Raw genomic sequence first — 19272 nt, 5'->3', positions numbered from 1 at the left:
CCCTTTGAGCTGAGTATCCCCTGGTTTGTTGTTGTTGTCAGTCGCTCAGTCGTGTCCAACTCTTTGCAACCACATGGATTGCAGCACGCCAGGCTTCCTGGTCTTACACCAACTCCCGGAACTTGCTCAAAAGCATGTCCATCGAGTTGGTGATACCATCCAACCATCTCATCCTCTGTCATCCCCTTCTCCTCCTGCCTTCAATCTTTCCCAGCATCAGGGTCTTTTCTAACGAGTCAGTTCTTCACATCAGGTGGCCAAAGTATTGGAGTTTCAACTTCAGCATCAGCCCTTCCAATGAATATTCAGGACTGATTTCCTTTAGGATTGACTGGTTTGATCTCCTTGTAGTCCAAGGGACTCTCAGGAGTCTTCTCCAACACCAGAATTCAGAAGCATCAATTCTTCCCTGCTCAGCCTTCTTTATGTCCAACTCTCACATCCATTCAGAACTATTGAAAAAACCGTAGCTTTGACTAGACAGACCTTTATGGACAAAGTGATATCTCTGCTTTTTAATCCCTGGTTTACAGGTGAGGAAACAGAGTCACAGAGAAGTGGAGTTAATCTCCAGTCACAACACAGGGAAGTGGCAGAGTGGGGATACGAACTACCACCTCCCATCCCTGAGGCCACTGAGGGGCACGTGGGTGCTCCCCTACACGCACAGACACGCAGACACACACACAGACACACAGACACACAGACACACAGACACACACAGACACACAGACACACACAGACACACACACACAGACACACACACAGACACACAGACACACAGACACACAGACACACACAGACACACAGACACACACAGACACACACACACAGACACACACACAGACACACACACACAGACACACACACACACAAACGCCGGGCACGCCCCCAGCCGCGCAGGGCCTCCCCTAGCGGAGGAGGTGTCCCGGGGGCGGGGCGCGGCGGGTCCCAGCGCCGGGAGGAAGTGCCGGACTCCCGGGCGAGTCCTCCCGCGGGTCGGGCCATGGAGGCGGAGCCGCCGCTCTACCCGGTAGCGGGGGCCGCGGGGCCGCAGGGCGATGAGGACCGGCTCGGGGTCCCCGACGGGCCCGAGGCCCCGGTGAGCAGGGACGTGGATGGCGTCTGGGCGCGGGCACCGGGAGGGCCTGGGTACCCCCGGCGGGAGTGGGATGCGGCCCCGGGGGCCGGGGGCGGCGGGGCTGGACGCGGGAGCGGCCGGGAAGCGCCTTTGCGAGCGGCCGTGGTGCCCCGCAGCTGGACGAGCTGGTGGGCGCGTACCCCAACTACAACGAGGAGGAGGAGGAGCGCCGCTACTACCGCCGCAAGCGGCTCGGCGTGCTCAAGAACGTGCTGGCGGCCAGCGCGGGCGGCATGCTCACCTACGGCGTCTACCTGGGTAGGTGGCCGGCGGCGCGCCCCGCCGGGGGGTTGGGCCCCGGGCCCGGCGAGGAGGCACGGCCCGCGGGCTCCCCCCCTCCCCTCCTCCGGCTCCGTCTGCGGACCTGAAGTTTCTCAAGGAAAGAGAAACCTCGGCCTCCCTTCCTCTTTCACTTCTCAATCTGCGCCCTGGCAGATGCAGCTGCGGCGCCCCCTCAGTGGGGGCGTCCCCGGCGGGGGGGAGGGGACAGCCTCGGCCCTCAAGAGTGTGTGGGCGGCGCGCTGGGAGCCCTGGGCGGGTCTGCTGCCGTCCTGGGGGCGGGGGCGGGGCAGGGCATGGGGGCGCTGGGGTCCGAAAGTCCTGCAGAGCGACGCAGGGGAGCGGGGGTCTAGATTCAAGTCGCCGTCGTTGCCACTGGCAGGGGGACGCTCGACCAGCCTGGGCCTCCCCGCTGCCCTCCTGGGCATTGGAGTTAGGGATCCCTTTGGTGCCTAGAGCTCCCCGCCCGGCTCTGCGTTCCCACCTCTGCTTGGTTGCCCCCAGAGCCAGGCGGCTCTCGCTATGCCCGCTCCCCGCCTCCACCCCAGGCCTCCTGCAGATGCAGCTGATCCTGCACTATGATGAGACCTACCGCGAGGTGAAGTACGGCAACATGGGGCTGCCCGACATCGACAGCAAGATGCTGATGGGCATCAACGTGACGCCCATCGCCGCCCTGCTCTACACGCCCGTGCTCATCAGGTGCACCGTGGCCATCCCTGCCAGGGCTGGGCTGCCCCCACTCCAACGTTGAAGGGGTGCAAGGGCTGTTGGACACGGGGTCTCCAGCTCCCCTGGTGTTCCTGGGGGATGGGGAGAGGACTTGCTGACCTGGAGGGGTGAGAGAGAAGGGGTGAAACCCAGGTTTGGGGAAGAAACTCGAGCGTTGCCCCCAGACACTGTGGGTCTCAAGGTGTAGTCGCTCAGTCGTGTCCGACTCTTTGCGGCCCCGTGGACTGTAACCTACTAGGCTTCTCCATCCATGGGATTCTCCAGGCAAGAATACTGGAGTGGGTTGCCATTTCCTTCTCCAGGGGATCTTCCCGACCCAGGGATCGAACCCAGGTCTCCTGCATTGGAGGCAGACACTTTAACCTCTTAGCCACCAGGGAAGCCTCCGTGGGTCTCAAGCAACAGAAATTCGCTCTGGCTCCTTCCCTCAGCTTGCCCGTACCCCACGTGGCATCATTCTCGTGCCCTGCTTTGTGGCCTGGAGCCACAATGACCTTATGAGGTCCGGGCTGTGGAGTTTCTGGAAAGAATCTGATCAGCTAGCAAAGCCCAGGGACACACCCCAGGACCCATCAGGGTGGCACTGTTGAGGGACATTGCTCACTGCAAAGGGCATGGTTGGGTAGGTGCCCTGGGGACGTCTTCTCCAGACCTGAGCCTTACTGGCATCCGGGGCTGTCACCAGGCCCTCCACCAGAACCTAACCACCAGGTGGTAGATCAGTGTTCAGATGGGACTCAGAGATCAGTGCACACCCTGGATCTGTTCCCCTGTCTTTCCAAAACAAAAGCAACCCCCGCCCCCGCCCCTCCCCACCCCCAGCTCCTGGGCTGTTTCCTTGTCTTAAAACTAAAAAGAGAGAGGTGGTGAGGGAGAGAGAGAAGCTGAGAAAGAAAGGAAGGAAGGAAGGAAGAAAACCTCCTAGGATAAACTTTCAGAACTGCCCTGACTAGGTCAGAAGCATATAAAAGGCTTTATGGCTCTTGAAACCCATCACTATTATCCACAGGGACCTCCTTTCATTTCCTTTGTGCTGGGCACTTTATAAGCTATCGCATTCCCTACAATCCAGGGTGGATGCTCTAATCTTAGACACAGGGAGGCCAAGAGGTTGAACCCATTCCCACAGGCAGAAGTGCAGACTGAAAGTCTGAACCCGGGCAGAGTGACTCGGAACCCCCGTGCTTTCCCTACCCCCATACTCCCAGGCGGACTTTCCAAAGGACTGTACCACCTGCCTGAGCACTGACTGTGTCATTTATAAAACCACAGCCTCATCAGCAATGAGTGTTGGTATTTTTACTTTTTTGCAGTTTCAGAGTGTACGGTGCAGTTTCGGTGCCCTTCCCCAAATAGATCAGAGGAGGCTGCCTGTCTGTTTATTAGATGGCAGTTCAGTTCAGTGCAGTCGCTCAGTTGTGTCCGATTCTTTGTGACCCTGTGGACTGCAGCATGTCAGGCTTCCCTATCCATCACCAACTCCAAGCTTACTCAAACAACTGTCCATTGGGTCAGCGATGCCATCCAACCATCTCATCCTCTGTTGTCCCCTTCTCCTCCTGCCTTCAATCTTTCCCAGCATCAGGATCTTTTCCAATGAGTCGGCTTTTTCACATCAGGTGGCTAACGTATTGGAGCTTCAGCTTCAGCATCAGTCCTTTCAGTGAATATTCAGGGTTGACTTCCTTTAGGATTGACTAGTTTGATCCTAGGGGTGTGACCACACAATCATGGTTATCTAGGTCATTAAGACCTTTTTTGTATAGTTCTGTGTATTCTTGCCACCTCTTCTTAATCTCTTCATGAGCAAGTATACTCCAATTAAAAAAAAAAAGAAAAAAAGAACCAGGAAGACCCTGTTGTAGAAGAAAAAGCAATTGTATCAGAAAACCAGAGTCACTGAACTTTGAGCTTGCTAGAAACTCAAAGAAAGGAAATAATGAGCACAAATACTCAAAAAAAAAAAAAAAAAACAAAGCTAATCCCAAGATGAGAGGGGTGATTTCTAACCTGATCAGCCTCTGAGCCCCGAATAGTCCCTTATCCTGTCATTTGTCAACCCCTTCCTAATGTGGTGTGACATTTTCCCAAGAGCCAGTGAGGATGTTGTTCTAGGAGCCAGTGAAGAGGAAGCTTCCCAAATGACCAGGCTGGACTGAAAGGGCAAAGGGCAGAGGGGACGGGGCGCCAGGGCTCTCTCCGTGGCCCTCAGTTTCCTCCAACCAGTTTCCTTGGGTCCTGCAGTCACTGCACGTGGGTAGAGGAAGGGCCTCAGTAGTCAGCCCAGAACACAGATGAGGGCTTCTTGTGTCCACGGGCCTCTGTCTCCTGACACCCTCTCCCCGCTTTCTCTCCTCTATCCCTGCAGTGGCCGTGAGAAGCTTGCAGCTGGGGCACGGTGCACATTACATATGTGTGGTTACAGTGGCTCACCTGAGGCCACCAGCAAGTCCGTATCTCTGAGACTCTAGTTCAGGTCCCTCGATTCCAGGGCCAGGGGTCTCTCCCCACCTCAGCCAGCCTCAGGAGCTGGGACCCAGAGCTGTGGCCCCTGTGGTTTGGGGCTGAAGCCCTCTGGGTAGCCCGTGGTGCCAGCATCCTTCCTACCACTTGCAGGTTTTTTGGCACCAAGTGGATGATGTTCCTGGCTGTGGGCATCTACGCCCTCTTTGTCTCCACCAACTACTGGGAGCGCTACTACACACTTGTGCCCTCAGCCGTGGCCCTGGGCATGGCCATTGTGCCTCTTTGGGCCTCCATGGGCAACTACATCACCAGGTGAGTCTGGTGGACAGCAGGGTGGAAGACTGGGGACCCAACAGAGCTGTATTGCCCACCTCAGCTGGGGGACCTTAGGCCAGCCTTAGTTGCCCTCTGGGCCTCAGTTTCCCCCTTGGTGGGACACAGGTCGGGTACGCATATGCCTGGGTACAGAGAGTGAGGCATCTGGCTGACGGAGGGCTGGGGAGAGCCTTCTCTCCTTTGTGGTCCAGGATGGCCCAGAAATACTACGAGTACTCCCACTACAAGGAGCAGGATGAGCAGGGCCCCCAGCAGCGCCCACCACGGGGCTCCCATGCACCCTACCTCCTGGTCTTCCAAGCCATCTTCTACAGCTTCTTCCACGTGAGTGCCATGCCTGGGGACCCTGGGGGCAGGTTATTCCAGGCCCAGAATCACATATTGCAGCCTATCCCACAGTCTTTCCAGCCTGCTAGTCCACTGCCCTATCTTAGGCCAACCCTTGCTTGCTTACCTCTAGTGACAGAGACCTCATCACCTCACTGTCCATGGTGCTGACCAGGAGGAAGTCCTCCTGCATCGGGCACCCCCCACCACTGGACTGCCCCCCAGAAGTGGGAGGGCCCCTGTCCTCCCAAGGCTGTGCCCAGACCCCTCCCAGATGGTGCCTGTCCTCTCCACCGGGTTCCATGCCCTGCACCTGACCCACACCACCCTCCTGCCCACAGCTGAGCTTCGCCTGCGCCCAGCTGCCCATGATCTACTTCCTGAACCACTACCTGTATGACCTGAACCACACGCTGTGCAACGTGCAGAACTGCGGTTAGTGTTCAAGGGGTGGCTTCCCTAAGGTTTGCTTGCCTCCCCCGCTGAGTCACCCGGCAGACACTGGGCCCTCAAGGGCAGAAAGGATGCCCTCGCTCACAGGATCCAGAGCTGAGAGCCTGCCGTCACACCTCTGGTGACTGGGAAAAGCAAAGGGCCTTGTCCTTAGGTCATCTGACGCAACCTGGGGTCAGGGTAGGGTGCATCAGGGAAGGCTGCCTAGAGGAGGTCCATCTGGGCTGAGGCTGCCTGTGGAATCTCTCAAGATCAAGTATACCCTCAATGCAGGGAGATGTATGGAGGTGGGAGGTGGGCTGGCAACCTGGGGAGAGGTACTTTCAGCCCCCTTGGCCCTCACCTCCAAAGTACTTTCCAAAGGAACCCTGCCTTTGCAGGCACGGATCCTCAGCCACCCCCTCTAACCCTCCCCTCACCCATCTCCTTGGTCCCATTTCTTTATGGCTGAGTTGCCAGTGTGCCCTGCTCCCTGCCTCATGATGCCCCCGCACCCTCCTCTTTCTCAGGCACTAACAGCCAGGGCATCCTCCTTGGCTTCAACAAGACCGTTCTGCGAACGCTACCGCGGAGCCGAAACCTCATTGTGGTGGAGAGCGTGCTCATGGCGGTGGCCTTCCTGGCTATGCTGCTGGTGCGGCCCGGGGTGGGGGTGTGGCGGGGTCAGGTCTGGGGCCCTTGGCGGGGAGAGAGGCGGCTTCGTCTGAGTCTGGAGTCAGGGCTGAGTCCTCGGGAGGGGACCTGAGCCTACGCACTGGGCTTGAGGCTTGGAGGCGTGGCCGATGCCTGTGGACTGAGAGAGGAGCTGGAATGCCAGAGGCCAGTAAGAGAGGGTCCAGGCCAGATCCGGGGTCAAGCTAGAGACAGGGTCCTGGAGGGGGTGCGGCCAATGGGGGAGGCGAGGCAAGAGTCCGAGGTGTGGCTTCAACCTGGGGGAGAGGCCGGGAGGCACGTCCTGGGATTTGCCGGGGGAGGGGCTGGGGGGCAGGGCTCCCGGCTGCCCGCCCCCTCCCTCACTGCCTGGCCCGCAGGTGCTGGGCCTGTGCGGAGCCGCATACCGACCCACAGAGGAGATCGACCTGCGCAGTGTGGGCTGGGGCAACATCTTCCAGCTGCCCTTCAAGCACGTGCGCGACTTCCGCCTGCGCCACCTCGTGCCCTTTTTCATCTACAGCGGCTTCGAGGTGCTCTTTGCCTGCACTGGTCTCGCACTGGTAAGTGCAGCCTGCAGAGGGTAAAGCCAGATAAAGTCCACGACATCCCGTTAAATTTGAGTTTCGGATAAACAACGAATAAGTTCAGAATTTATCAGTTCAGTTCAGTTCAGTCGCTCAGCCGTGTCCGACTCTTTGTGACCCCATAGACTGCAGCACACCAGGCCTCCCTGTCCATCGCCAACTCCTGGAGTTTACCCAAACTCATGCCCATTGAGTCGGTGATGCCATCCAACCATTTCTTCCTCTGTCGTCCCCTTCTCCTGCCTTCAATGTTTCCCAGCATCAGGGTCTTTTCAAATTTCGAATTTATAAGTATGTGTAATACAAACACCGTTGGCCCTCCGCGTTCACGAATCCAGAGGGCCCACAGCACTGCCCCATGTTATAGAAGGGATTTAAGCATCCACAGAGGGTGTCTGCAGAGAGTCCTGGAGCCAACCCCCTGCAGACACCGAGGGACAATTGAAGGCCTGGATATTTCCCCCTGTCTCCTTTTGCCTCTTTCCCTCAATCCCTGTGTACCTTGGGAAAGTTGCTTTCACCTCTCCCAGGCTGCTTCCTCATTTGTGAAGTGTCTAATGACTCAGTTCCAGCTGAGACGGAATCGTGCCCAGAAAGTGTTTGGTTCCACGTGGGTTCCAACCTTGGTGTCTGGGGCCACTGTCCAAGCATTTTCTCATGGTCTGTCACTGAGGAATCTTCCCACAGGCTTTGGAGGAAGTTGGCCCTGTGGTGGCAGTTGGGAGGGCAGGATGTGGCCTGACGTGAGTCAGAGAGCCTGGGCCAGCTGACCACCAACCTCACCCCTGTTCCCCTAGGGCTACGGCGTGTGCTCGGTGGGGCTGGAACGCCTGGCATACCTCCTCGTGGCTTACAGCCTGGGCGCCTCGGCCTCCTCGGCCCTGGGCCTGCTGGGGCTGTGGCTGCCGCGCCCGGTGCCCCTGGTGGCCGGGGCTGGGCTGCACCTGCTGCTCACTCTCAGCCTCTTCTTCTGGGCCCCCAAGCCCCGGACCCTGCAGCACATCTGGATCCTCTACACAGTAGCCGTGCTCTGGGGCGTGGGCAGTGCCCTCAACAAGACTGGGATCAGCAGTGAGTGTAGCCGTGGGCCCTGGGTAGCTGGACAGAGGATCCAGGGGCTCCTCGAGGCAGTTGTGGGGAGCACAGACATCCCAGGGATAGACTTAGGGGCGATGGATACCCTGGAGGGCTGTCATGGGGTCTGTGCACTTGCTGGGGGCAGGTGGGGATCCCTATGCACACTCTTGGTGGCGGGGGGAAGTTCATGGACACTGCGGGGACAGATGGGGGCTGTGGACACCCTCAAAGCGGGTATAGAGTCACCTGCATGGACATCCTGTCGACTACCAGGGCAGGCATGGGATTCAGGGTGACATTGTGTGGTTCCGTGAGCTGAGTATGGGGCTCTGTGGACACTTCTTCACTTCAGTTGCTCAGTCGTGTCTGACTCTTTGCGACCCCATGAACTGCAGCACGCCAGGCTTCCCTGTCTATCACCAACTCTCAGAGTTTACTCAAACTCATGTCCATTGAGTCGATGATGCCATCCAACCATCTCATCCTCTGTCATCCCCTTCTCCTCCCACCTTCAATCTTTCCCAGCATCAGAGTCTTTTCCAATGAGTCAGTTCTTCACATCAGGTGGCCAAAGTATTGGACACCTCTTAGGGACCATGTAAAAAAAAAAACACTGGGGAGGCCTTATTTCATACTAGGGGGCAGGGTCCACCTTGGCATAGTTTTCAGAACACTGGAAACATATCAAGGTCTGTGCCCCAGAGCAGGTCCATTGCATCCCAGAAAAATAACCAGGGTGTGTCCATTAGGGGGCTCACTGGAAAAGTCCTTGATGCTGGGAAAGATTGAAGGCAAAAGGAAAAGGGGTCAACAGAGGATGAAATGGTTAGTTAGCATCACTGACTGAATGGACAAGAGTTTCAGCAAACTCCGGAAGACAGTGAAGGAAGTCCTGCAGTCCACGGGATCGCAGAGTCGGAGACAACTGAGCGACTGAACAACAACGAACCACTAGGGGGCAGGCCGGGACCAGTTTACAACAGCTTTCTACACGCTCTTGCCAAGGGCTGGGACCAGTGCAGAAATCTGGGGGTCCCCTGAGGCAGATCCGCAGCTCTGGGCCCACCTGGCCCCTCCCCCTCTCTGCCCTGCCCTGTCTGCAGCGCTCCTGGGAATCCTGTACGAGGACAAGGAGAGGCAGGACTTCATCTTCACCATCTATCACTGGTGGCAGGCTGTGGCCATCTTCACCGTCTACCTGGGCTCAAGCCTGCCCATGAAGGTGAGGGCCGTCCCTACTCAACCCCTAGACAACAGATACTTTTGAGTGCCCGCCCTGGCTTCACAGACCATGAAAGGCATTCTCTGTCCAAGGGCCAGGCCCTGGGCAAAGCCCACTGGTTGGCCCCACACCCATCACTGGCTCGTCACTTCCTGCTTCATCTCCTGCCAGCCTCAGTTTACCCGTGTCTGAAAGGGTTCATAGTTTGCCCTCTCCTTGCGGGCACATCCCAGCTGCCTGGTGGGTTGTTTGGTCACCTGCTCACTAGATGTCGGGCTCTGAGCTGGATGCTGAAGGTCCCTCTCCCTTCTTGACCCTCCAGGGTCCTGGCCAACTTTAAAAACAATTTTAAAAAATTATTTATTTGGCTGCACTGGGTCTTACTTGCAGCACACAGGATCTTAGTTGGAGCATGTGGGACCTAGTTCCCCGGCCAGGGATTGAACCTGGGCCCCTTGCATTGGGACCACAGTCTTAGCCACTGGACTATCAGGAAGTCCCTGGCCAACTTTTTTTTTTTTTTTTTTTTTTAATGACATAGAACAGGAAATAGCAGGGAGTATGCCTGTGGAATATGCGTGAATGTACTGCCTTATGATGTAAAATTATGTCTGACTGCCTCTTACAGTCAAACCCTGTAACTAGTGTCACTTATGGTCCTCACATAAGGGGCAGGGTAATCTAAGCCCTGTTAAAGTGGCCCAAGCCTCCCTTCACATCTACCCCGGGAACCAAAAGCATTATCATTACAGTAAGGGAAACTGAGGCCCTGAGAAGTAGGGTGGCCATAAAGGACAGAGCTGGGGTTTGGGCCTTGCCGGCAGCACGGTACCCAGAGCTTGGCTGGCCCCCAGGAGGAGGGAAGGGCAGCCGAGGAGCTGCGGCGTGCCTATCAGGGCGAGGGGTGGGGCGGCAGCCGTGGGTCCCCTGCATTCTACCCCTGTTGGCCCAGGCTAAGCTGACGGTGCTGCTGGTGACGCTGGTGGCGTCCGCCGCCTCGTACCTGTGGATGGAGCAGAAGCTGCGGCGAGGCGTGGTCCCGCGCCAGCCCCGCATCCCGCGGCCCCAGCACAAAGTGCGCGGCTACCGCTACCTGGAGGAGGACAACTCGGACGAGAGCGACGCGGAGGGCGAGCGCGGCGGCTGCGGAGGCGGCGGCCGGGGGGACTGCGCGGAGGAGGAGGCGCCACCCGCGTGGCCCCGACCCGGCCCGGAACCAGCCGGTCTCTACCGCCGGCCCTGTCCCTACGAACAGGCGCAGGGAGGAGATGGGCCGGAGGAGCAGTGAAAGGCCAAGCGTGATCTCCGGCCTAGGTTTAACGCGTCTCAGGTCGGGCCCCTCTGATTCCGCGCGCCAATTTCAGGCAGGATCCTCTGCGCGCCCCGCCCCGGGTTCAGAAACGCCCCTCCCAGAGCCTGGCCACCTGGAGCTTGGGATCCTCCCCGCAGCCTCTTCCAAGGCGGACTGGGTCCTCGAGACCCCTCTGCCAGGCCCAGGCTTCAAGAGACCGCCCAGCGGAAACCCTCCCCCCACCTTAGGGGCCGCTCTCCACGACCCCCTCCCCGGCCCCAGCCCCAGGGCAGGGACCCCGCAGTCCCGCCCCAGCTCCGGCTCCAGGACTGGGCCGGTCGGTGTGTCGCCTGCTTTGCACATCCTGTCCCCACAGCCCGCCAAGATGTACGACGACTTTAAGAAAATGGGCAATAAAGAGATTTTTGTATTGTCCTGATTGGGAAGCGTGTCGTGGGTGAGCAGAGATGGCCCAGGGTGTGTGGCCGGGTGACCCAGCCGACTGGGGCACTGGGGTCGCCTGCCTTGAACTGAGATTGGGGAGGGAGGGTCCCCTAAGCTCCGCTCACCAGGCTGTTCCCGCTCCTGGAGGTCCTGCCGCTCCTCACAGCCGCCAGCTTTTGCCAGTTCCACCCCACCCACTCAGGACAGGCGCCTGGGGGTCGTCAGTAGGGACCTCAGGGGAGTGTGATGGGGGCAGCCAGCCCCCCATTGGGCTAGAGGAGGGAATGGAGTCCCGCAGCCCAGGTCCCGCTGCCCCCTCCTCTAGCATCGCCAGCCCTCCTGCTCCACCACGGTCCTTTCCTTACCCCTTGGGCCGCTTCTGCCCACAGCTCCCCAAGGGATTCCTTTTGGGGCCAAGTCCATTTCTGAGCCGTGTGCGGGTCACCCCGTGTCCAGTATGGGCCTGGGGCATTGATGTCTGAGCCCAGCTAAACTTGGCTGCTGATCTTCCGGGGTGACAGCCTACACTGTGATGTCCATGAGGGATGCAGATGCTGGTGGGAGGGGCAGACCCCTATCCCCTGAGGTCGCCCACCACTGTGGGGAGAGGGAACTGAGATCCCACTGTGAGGAGAGGCAAGGGGACCGCAGGAGGGTCCTGGAGCCCCCAGCTGCACCCCAGGAGATCGGTACCAGCAATGCTGGAGGCAGAGCATTCCTCCTCACCCCACATCGACCCCTGGCAGCCTCCCAGACCCTCGTCCACACCCACTTAAGCATCGGTCTCCTAGCTTCTTCCACCCACTATGGCCCTCTCTCCTCTGCCTCCCGCAGCCCTCACTTGAGTTTGGTTCCAGGAACCTCAGCGAGCCCTGGAGCCAGGCTCTTGAGCTCAGACAGGGGGTCAGCCCCTCTGAGCCACTTTCCTCCTCTGTAAACTGTATCTGTGGTGGCACCGAGGTCCCCAGAGCCTGGAGGAGACTCACAAGGGCACAGAGGATATTTTAAATTGTCTAAAATGTGGACATCTCCCCACTCTGAGCAAATTAACAGGTTCCGTTGGTTCACAATTTCAGCGTTAGATGACACCACAAATCCTTTCATGTCATAGCTTTGAGAAGGTGGGTTTCCTGTGGTTTCGAGACTAAAAAATGGACATGACCATGGAACAAGAAATGAGACTGGGGGTGTCCCATCTGATTCCAGGTTTGAGAAGCTGGCCGGTGCACATAGCCAGTTTGTAAGTCATGGTGGTTATTGTCGAGTCATTACATGGTATCCAACTCTTGTGCGACCCCAAGGACTGTAGCCCACCAGGCTCCTCCGTCCATGGGATTTTGCAAGTAAGAATACTAGAGTGGGTTGCCATTTCTTTCTCCAGGAGATCTTCCCAACCCAGGAATCGAACCCAAGTTTCCTGCACGTGTCTCCTACATTGTAGGTGAATTCTTTACCACTGAGCTACCAGGGAAGCTTGGTGGTTATTAGAGAAGGAAATAAAAATACCATTTTTTTTCTTTCTATTGCTGTGTATTATTCAATATATTTTCTAAGTTATTAGAACATACATACTTATTGATTGGACCTAAATAATTCACAAATAGAACAGTTAGATATTTCCTTTGGCTTTAGGAGCACCGTGAAAAAATTACCGAGACGCTGAGGGTTTCAGGACCAGGGAATGCTTGGGCAGCTCTGTGTTAGCAGAGGACTGGCACGGAGTTACCTACAGGGAGGCCCTCGTAGGACCCTGGGCTCCCCCTCCTGCCTTGCCCAGAGAACTGAAGCATCTTTGGCCCCAGCCTGGGGACGGAGATTAAACCTATGCTCTGTGATGCTCCAGGCCCTGCTCTGAACCAGCGTAAACTAGTCACCATCTGCTTTTGGCAGATTCGAGGATCCTGCCTTTATGGGGGGCAGCAAGGCCCACACCTCTCCACAGCCTCCCCGACAGGTGACCTCAAGATTCACACAGATGAAGGGGCTGAAAACTGCCTGCCTCATATACAGACTTTCAATGACGAGCAGCCCCAGACGGGGTCATGCGGGGTGACTGGCACTCTGTCCTCCCCTTCCCCCAACAGCATCTAGCACAGAACGCAATGTTCTCTGACGGCAGATGTGCTGACCTCCTTCTGGCAGGGTTCCAGCCAAATTCCAGACAGAGCTGGGCAACCAGATGCTCGAGCCATAAGCAGGGCAGGGCATCGTTTGGGAAAGTGTGGGCATCTGGGCGTGCCAGGCAAGCGAGGGGAGGCGAAGACAATGGTTCTACAGCTGGTCTCAGTTCCAAGTCATTTCCAGGGATGAGCCCAGGCATTCAGAGCAGCCACCTGGGAGGGAGCATGACTTTCAATGACATGCCTTGCAGGGGGATAGGCTCCCCATCAGAAGACTCCACACCCCCTGTTACTGCTCCTGGCACATGGACAAGATCCACAGAGAGACACACGGAACAGGCCACACGCATGACAAGCAACACACACACACACACCCAGAACAAGCAGGATAACTGTCATGGCGGCAAGCCCCAGCAGGCCAGCTCTTACAGGGACGCCTAATCAAGCCATCAGATGTGGATGCTCCATCCCTTGGCAGCTCCAGGTCTGGATGTAAAGTACAATGTTGATGTCTCTGTCACCTCTGGAGAAGGGGACTGGGTGGTCGTCTGGACTCCAAAGTGGAAAGTCAGACTCAGCATCATGGTCTTGGCTTCTGTGATTCTGTGTCAATCTGCCCTTGGGTAATTTTAAAAATCATATGATTCCAAGACTCTATAGTGTAAGATTTTAACTATCTTCTCAATAGCAGATGAGAGAGCTTGAAAGTCTTCTAGAGTCACCTAGAGATGCTGGAAACAAACAAACTGGTTTGGGGACGTCCCTGGCAGTCCAGTCATTAAGATTCTGTGATTTCCCGGCATCCCATATGGCATGGCCAAAAAGTAAAATTTGATAAATTCTGCAACTGAGGCAGATCTGCATCAGCAGGATACAAAAGTAAAGGTTGCTATTCAGAGGGTATTAGAGTTTACATTCAGAAAAGTGGAAGTCACTCAGTCATGTCCAATTCTTCGGGACCCCATGGACTATACAGTCCATGGAATTCTCCAAGCCAGAATACTGGCATAGTCTTTCCCTTCTCCAGGGGATCTTCACAACCCAGGGATCGAACCCAGGTATCCCGCTTTGCGGGTGGATTCTTTACCAGCTGAGTCATCAGGGAAGCCCAAGAACACTGGAGTGGGTAGCCTATCCCTTCTCCAGCAGATCTTCCCAACTCAAGAATCGAACCGGGGTCTCCTGCATTGCAGAGTGTCAATCTAAATGTAAGTTTGCAAATGTGGGCATTCTCCCAAGTATCTTGTTCAAGAGATGAGCCTTTCTTTATGAGAAGGCGGGATCTTATGAGAGTTGTTGAAGTTGGACGATTTGGCATGGGCTGAATCCCTTTGTGTTACATGTTACCGGTCATGAGGCAATACATGTCGTGGTTTTGTTTTTACAGACGGCAAACCCAGCCCCACAGCTCTGGGGTCAGGAACAGTGTGGCTGTGGTCCTGGCTGGTCAGGGTCCTGCTCTGGTGCTGATGGTAGTGCCCACTTCGGCTGGCTGAGAGGCCCGTGATGCTCAGGGAGGGCCCACGAGGGATGGAACCGCTGCTCTCAGTGAAGCCCTGTCTTGTTTACTCTCTTATTCCTGTGTTATCCCTCAGTCGTGTTCGACTCTTTGCAACCCCATGGACTGCAGCCCATCAGGCTCCTCTGTCCGTGGGATTCCCCATACTGGAGTGAGTTGCCATTTTTTAGGGGACCCCAAAGTGGTAATGACTCTGGGGCAAAAATGGCCTCCCAGAGCATCATGGTCCTGGGCAAGGGACCAAGGGTGGGGGTGGGGGTGGGGAAGGGTTGAGACTATGCCAGAAGACCCAGGTCTGTCTTTACCCTAAAGATGTTATCTTTACTGTAGCAAGGTGGTTTCTGTGGCCCACTTTCCTGACCCAAGGCATAAGTGCAGGGAATTTCCCCGGTGGCCCAGCGGTTAGGATGCCAAGTTTTCACTAGTGAGGGCCTGGGTTCAATCCCTGGTCGGGGAACTAAGATTCCACAAGCCATGTGGCACAATCAAAAAAAAAAAAAAAGCCATTTGGACATTTATGTGGAAAGTGTTGTCAATAAAATATCACACCTGGATTCTAGGGACAGCTACACATGACTGAGGGCCTGTGGGCACAGGTTTCATGCCACAGCTGGGCTGTTCAGGTAACCTGGGGAGCTCAGCCGGAGCTCACGATTTGTTGTTATTCAGTGGCTCAGCCCTGTCCGACCCTCTGTGACCGCATGGACTGCAGCACGCCAGGCTCCCCTGTCCTTCACGATCTCCTGGAGTTTGCTCATACACATGTCTGTTGAATCAGTGATGCTGTCCAACCATAGAGTAGGACTTACTTCAGAAAAACCTGTGGGGGCACCTGTGGGGGCACCTTTCATCACACGCGCTGAACTTCAGCAAGAGTCACAGAATTCCCACAAGGTTTAGGAGAAAGTTCGCCAGCTTGGACTGAAAGGACACAGACAATGCAAAAGCAAAAGAGGCCATCAGAATGCCCCCTCCCAGTCCGTCCGATTCTACTGGCAGGAAGCAGACTGAGGAAACCACTCAGCTGCAAACACATGCTCCCTTTTATGAGAAAGGAAAGACTCAGACGACCAGGACCCAGAGATCAGAGCCCTGAGCCTTGCAGCATTCCTCCCAAACCTTGGAATCCGACTAAAGAACTTCCCACGTGTTCCTGGCTGGATTTCAGAACTGCTCTGGGCCGGCCGGGTCCACTGCGCCTCCTGTTTTCTTGCTCTTTGAGCAGGAATGCCTGTGGCAGCTATCCTGTACTGAGATTATAAGACTACAGCCGAGGCATCGGCCAGATTTCAGTCATCTCAGGGCTCCGATGGGAAAGGACCCACTTCCAAGCTCCCTCCCCTGGCCGTTGGCTGGCTATGGTTCCTTGGAGGCTGTTAGGTTGAGGGTCTCAGCTCCTCACTGGCTATTGACGGAGGCTGCCTACAGTTTCTGCCGTGTGGGCCTTTCCATCGGCAGCTGGCTTCATCAGAGTAAACAAAAGAAGAACCAGAAAGAGCACGAGCGGGTGGAATAATAACCTTTACTTTTGTGGAAGTGAAATTCAAATAACACGAAACTCACCGTGTTAAAGTTCAGTGGCATTTTCTGCACTTGGCATATGATATAACCAACACCTCTCTCTAGTTTCAAAACTTTTTCATCACCACAAGATGAACATCCTGTACCCACAAAGAAATCATTCCCGGTTTTTCCTGCCCCCAGACCTTGACAGCCACCAGTCTGCTTCCTGTCTCTATGGATTTGCCTCTTCTAGACATTTCATATAAAACAAATCATTCAACATGTTCCCTTTGATGTCGGGGTTTTTTTTTTCCACTTAACCTCGTGTTTTCAAGTTTCATCCATATTGTAGCATATGAATAAGGACTGCATTTTTTTTAAAATAGACTATTTTTTAGAGTTGTTTTAGGCTCACATTCCTTTCTAGGGTGGAGTAATATTCCATTGTATGGCTACACCCTATCAGTTTATCCATTCATCCACTGATGGACATTTGGGTTGTCTCCACATTTTGGCTGTTGTGATTAATGCTTCCATGAACATTCATGAACAAATATTTGTTTGAACACCTGTTTTCAATTTGGGGAAATATACACACCTAGGAGTGAAATTTCTTGGCCATGTAGTGCCTATGCTAAACTTTTTGAGTAACTGCCAAACTCATTTCCAAGGCAGAGGCATCATCTGACAGTCTCACCAGCAGTGTACGGAAATTCTAATGCCTACACACTCTTACCAAGACTTGTTATTTTCTGTTTTTATGGGTTTTTGCAGTTGTCATTTCATCATAGCTACCCTAGTGGGTATGAAGTGGTACCTTATTGTGGTTTTGATTTGAAATTCCGTAACGGTCAATGAGACTGGACATCTTTCATGTGCTTTTCGATCATTTGTATATCTTCTTTGGAGATAGGTACTTTGCTATTCAGGTACTTTGCTCATATTTAAATCGGATTTTATGCTTCTTGTTGCTGAGTTGTGAGACTTCTTTATATATTCTAGATACATAACCCTTACCAGATTATATTGCAAATATCTTCTCACATTCTGTAGGCTGTCTTTTTACTTTCTTAATAATGTCTTTTGATGCACAAAAGTTTTAGATTTTTGTAAATCCCAGTTTATCTATTTGCTCTTTTGTTGTTCATGCTTTTGGAGCCATATTTAAGAATTCATTGTGAAATCCAAGGAGATGAAGATTCACTCCTGTGTTTTCTAAGAGTTTTATTTGTTTTAGCTCCTATACTAGGTTGTTGATACATAATGAGTTAATTTTTGAATATGGGGTGAAGTAGGTATTCAACTTCTTTGGCATGTGGTTAGCCTGGTGTCCCAACACCATTTGTTGAAGAGACTATTCTTTCCATAGCTTCCCTAGTGGCTCAGGGAATAAAGAATAAAGAATCTGCCTGCAATGCAGGAGACCCCGGCTTGATCCTGGGATGGGAAAGATTCCCTGGAAGAGGGAATGGCAACCCACTCCAGTACTCTTGCCTTCCTTCTTTCCATACTGGATGATCTTGGCATCCTTGTTGGAAATCGACTGGTCATTGATATTTGGGTTTGTTTCCAGACTCTCAATGCTATGTTATTGGTCTATCTGTCAGTCCTTAAGCAATAATCAAAATGTCTTTGATTACTATAGTTTGTAATAAGTTCACACATCAGGAAATGTCAGTCCTCTAACTTTGGTTTTCTTTCTACATACATTTTTGGCTATTTAAACAATGAGGATTGGAATTGCAATTACATATGAAGATGGGCTTTTCCATTTCCACAAAACGTTAGAGTTTCCATAGAGATTACATTGTATCACAGATCACTTTGAGGAGCACTGCCATAGTAAACATTATTCAGCTTTTCATCTCTCAGGCCTTCACTTTCAAGGTGACCAAGAAAAAAGAAGGAATGATAGTCTAGCCAAAAAGGGCTGTGGCCACGTGCAGCCCATGGTGCCAGCTGTGCCCAGTGTGCGCTCAAGGACAAGGCCACTAAGAAGGTCATCATGCAAAACATATAGAGGCTGCGGCCATCAAGGACATTTCTGAAGCACACGTCTTCAATACCTATGTGCCTCCCAAGCTGCATGTGAAACGACAATACTGTGTGAGTTGTACCATTCATAGCAAGGTAGTTAGGAGCCATTCTCGTGAAGCCTGGAAGGGCTGAACACCCCCACCCCAATTTAGAACTGGGGGTGCCGCCCCATGACCTTTGCCAAAGACCAAGTGGGGAGCTAAGTCCTTAGTGACCAAAGAAAAACTACCCGCTGGAAAAAAGTAAAGTGAAAATTATATTTTAAAAAATACTAAGTTTTCCAATCCATGAACATGGGATATCTTTCCATTTATTTATATATTCTTTAATTTCTTTCTACAGTGTTTTGCAGTTTAGTGTAAAAAAATTTCCCCTTCCTTGGTTAAATTTATTCCTAAGTATTTATTCTTTTGGATGATATTGTAAACAGAATTGTTTTTTAAATTTCCTTCTCAGATTGTTCACTGCTAGTGTATAGAAACACAGCTGATTTTTGAGTATTGATTTTATATCCTGTAACTTTGCCGAATGTGTTTATTAGCTCTAGTAGTATGTGTGTGTGTGTTCTTTGCGGGTTTTTTTTTTTCTTTTAACCACACCACGTGGGCTGTGGGATTTTAGTTCCCTGACCAGGGATCAAACCCAGGCTCTTGGCAGTGAGAGAGTAGAGCCCTAATCACTGGATCACCAGGGAATTCACCTTCTTTGGAATTTGTTTATATATAGAATCATATCATCAGCAAATACAAATTGTATTACTTTTTAAAAAATATTTATTTAGGCTGCACTAGGTCTTCACTGCTGTGAGAAGGCTTTCTTCAGCTGTGGCAAGTGAGGGCTACTGTTTGTTGTGGTGCTCAGGCTTCTTACTGCGGTGGCCTCTCGTGTTGCAGAGCATGAGGGCTCTAGGCATACTCTAGGCTTCAGTAGTTGTGGCTTGTGGGTTTAGCTGCTCCACAGCATGTGGGATCTTCCCAGACAGGGGATCGAACCAGTGTCCCCCGCATTGCAGGCAGATTCTTTACCGTCTGAGCCACCAGCTCTATGTAATGTTCAATGACAGTAGAAGACGCCGCCACTCACAAAG

The 19272-nt window shown here is 53.8% G+C and overlaps 1 protein-coding gene and 1 pseudogene across 2 annotated transcripts; both read left to right on the top strand.

Moving 5' to 3' along the window:
- Positions 928-11001, top strand: UNC93B1 (unc-93 homolog B1 (C. elegans)). 2 transcript variants are annotated; one of them, XM_018043450.1, is made up of 11 exons: positions 928-1102; positions 1258-1399; positions 1969-2122; positions 4769-4930; positions 5146-5278; positions 5623-5716; positions 6244-6368; positions 6766-6948; positions 7770-8043; positions 9153-9271; positions 10224-11001. In XM_018043450.1, the coding sequence occupies exons 1-11, from the start codon at positions 1007-1009 to the stop codon at positions 10557-10559; spliced, it is 1818 nt and encodes a 605-aa protein (XP_017898939.1). In that variant the 5' UTR covers positions 928-1006; the 3' UTR covers positions 10560-11001. The 2 variants fall into 2 exon arrangements, with proteins under 2 accessions (XP_017898939.1, XP_017898940.1); XM_018043451.1 differs by having other exon boundaries at positions 950-1102; positions 1980-2122.
- On the top strand, positions 10948-18431 carry LOC102185441 (annotated as a pseudogene).

Source organism: Capra hircus, chromosome 29 (assembly GCF_001704415.2).
Source record: "Capra hircus breed San Clemente chromosome 29, ASM170441v1, whole genome shotgun sequence".
NCBI lineage: Eukaryota > Metazoa > Chordata > Mammalia > Artiodactyla > Bovidae > Capra > Capra hircus.
The sequence above is the reverse complement of the archived record's forward strand: the minus strand, read 5'-3'. Positions and strand labels throughout refer to the sequence as shown.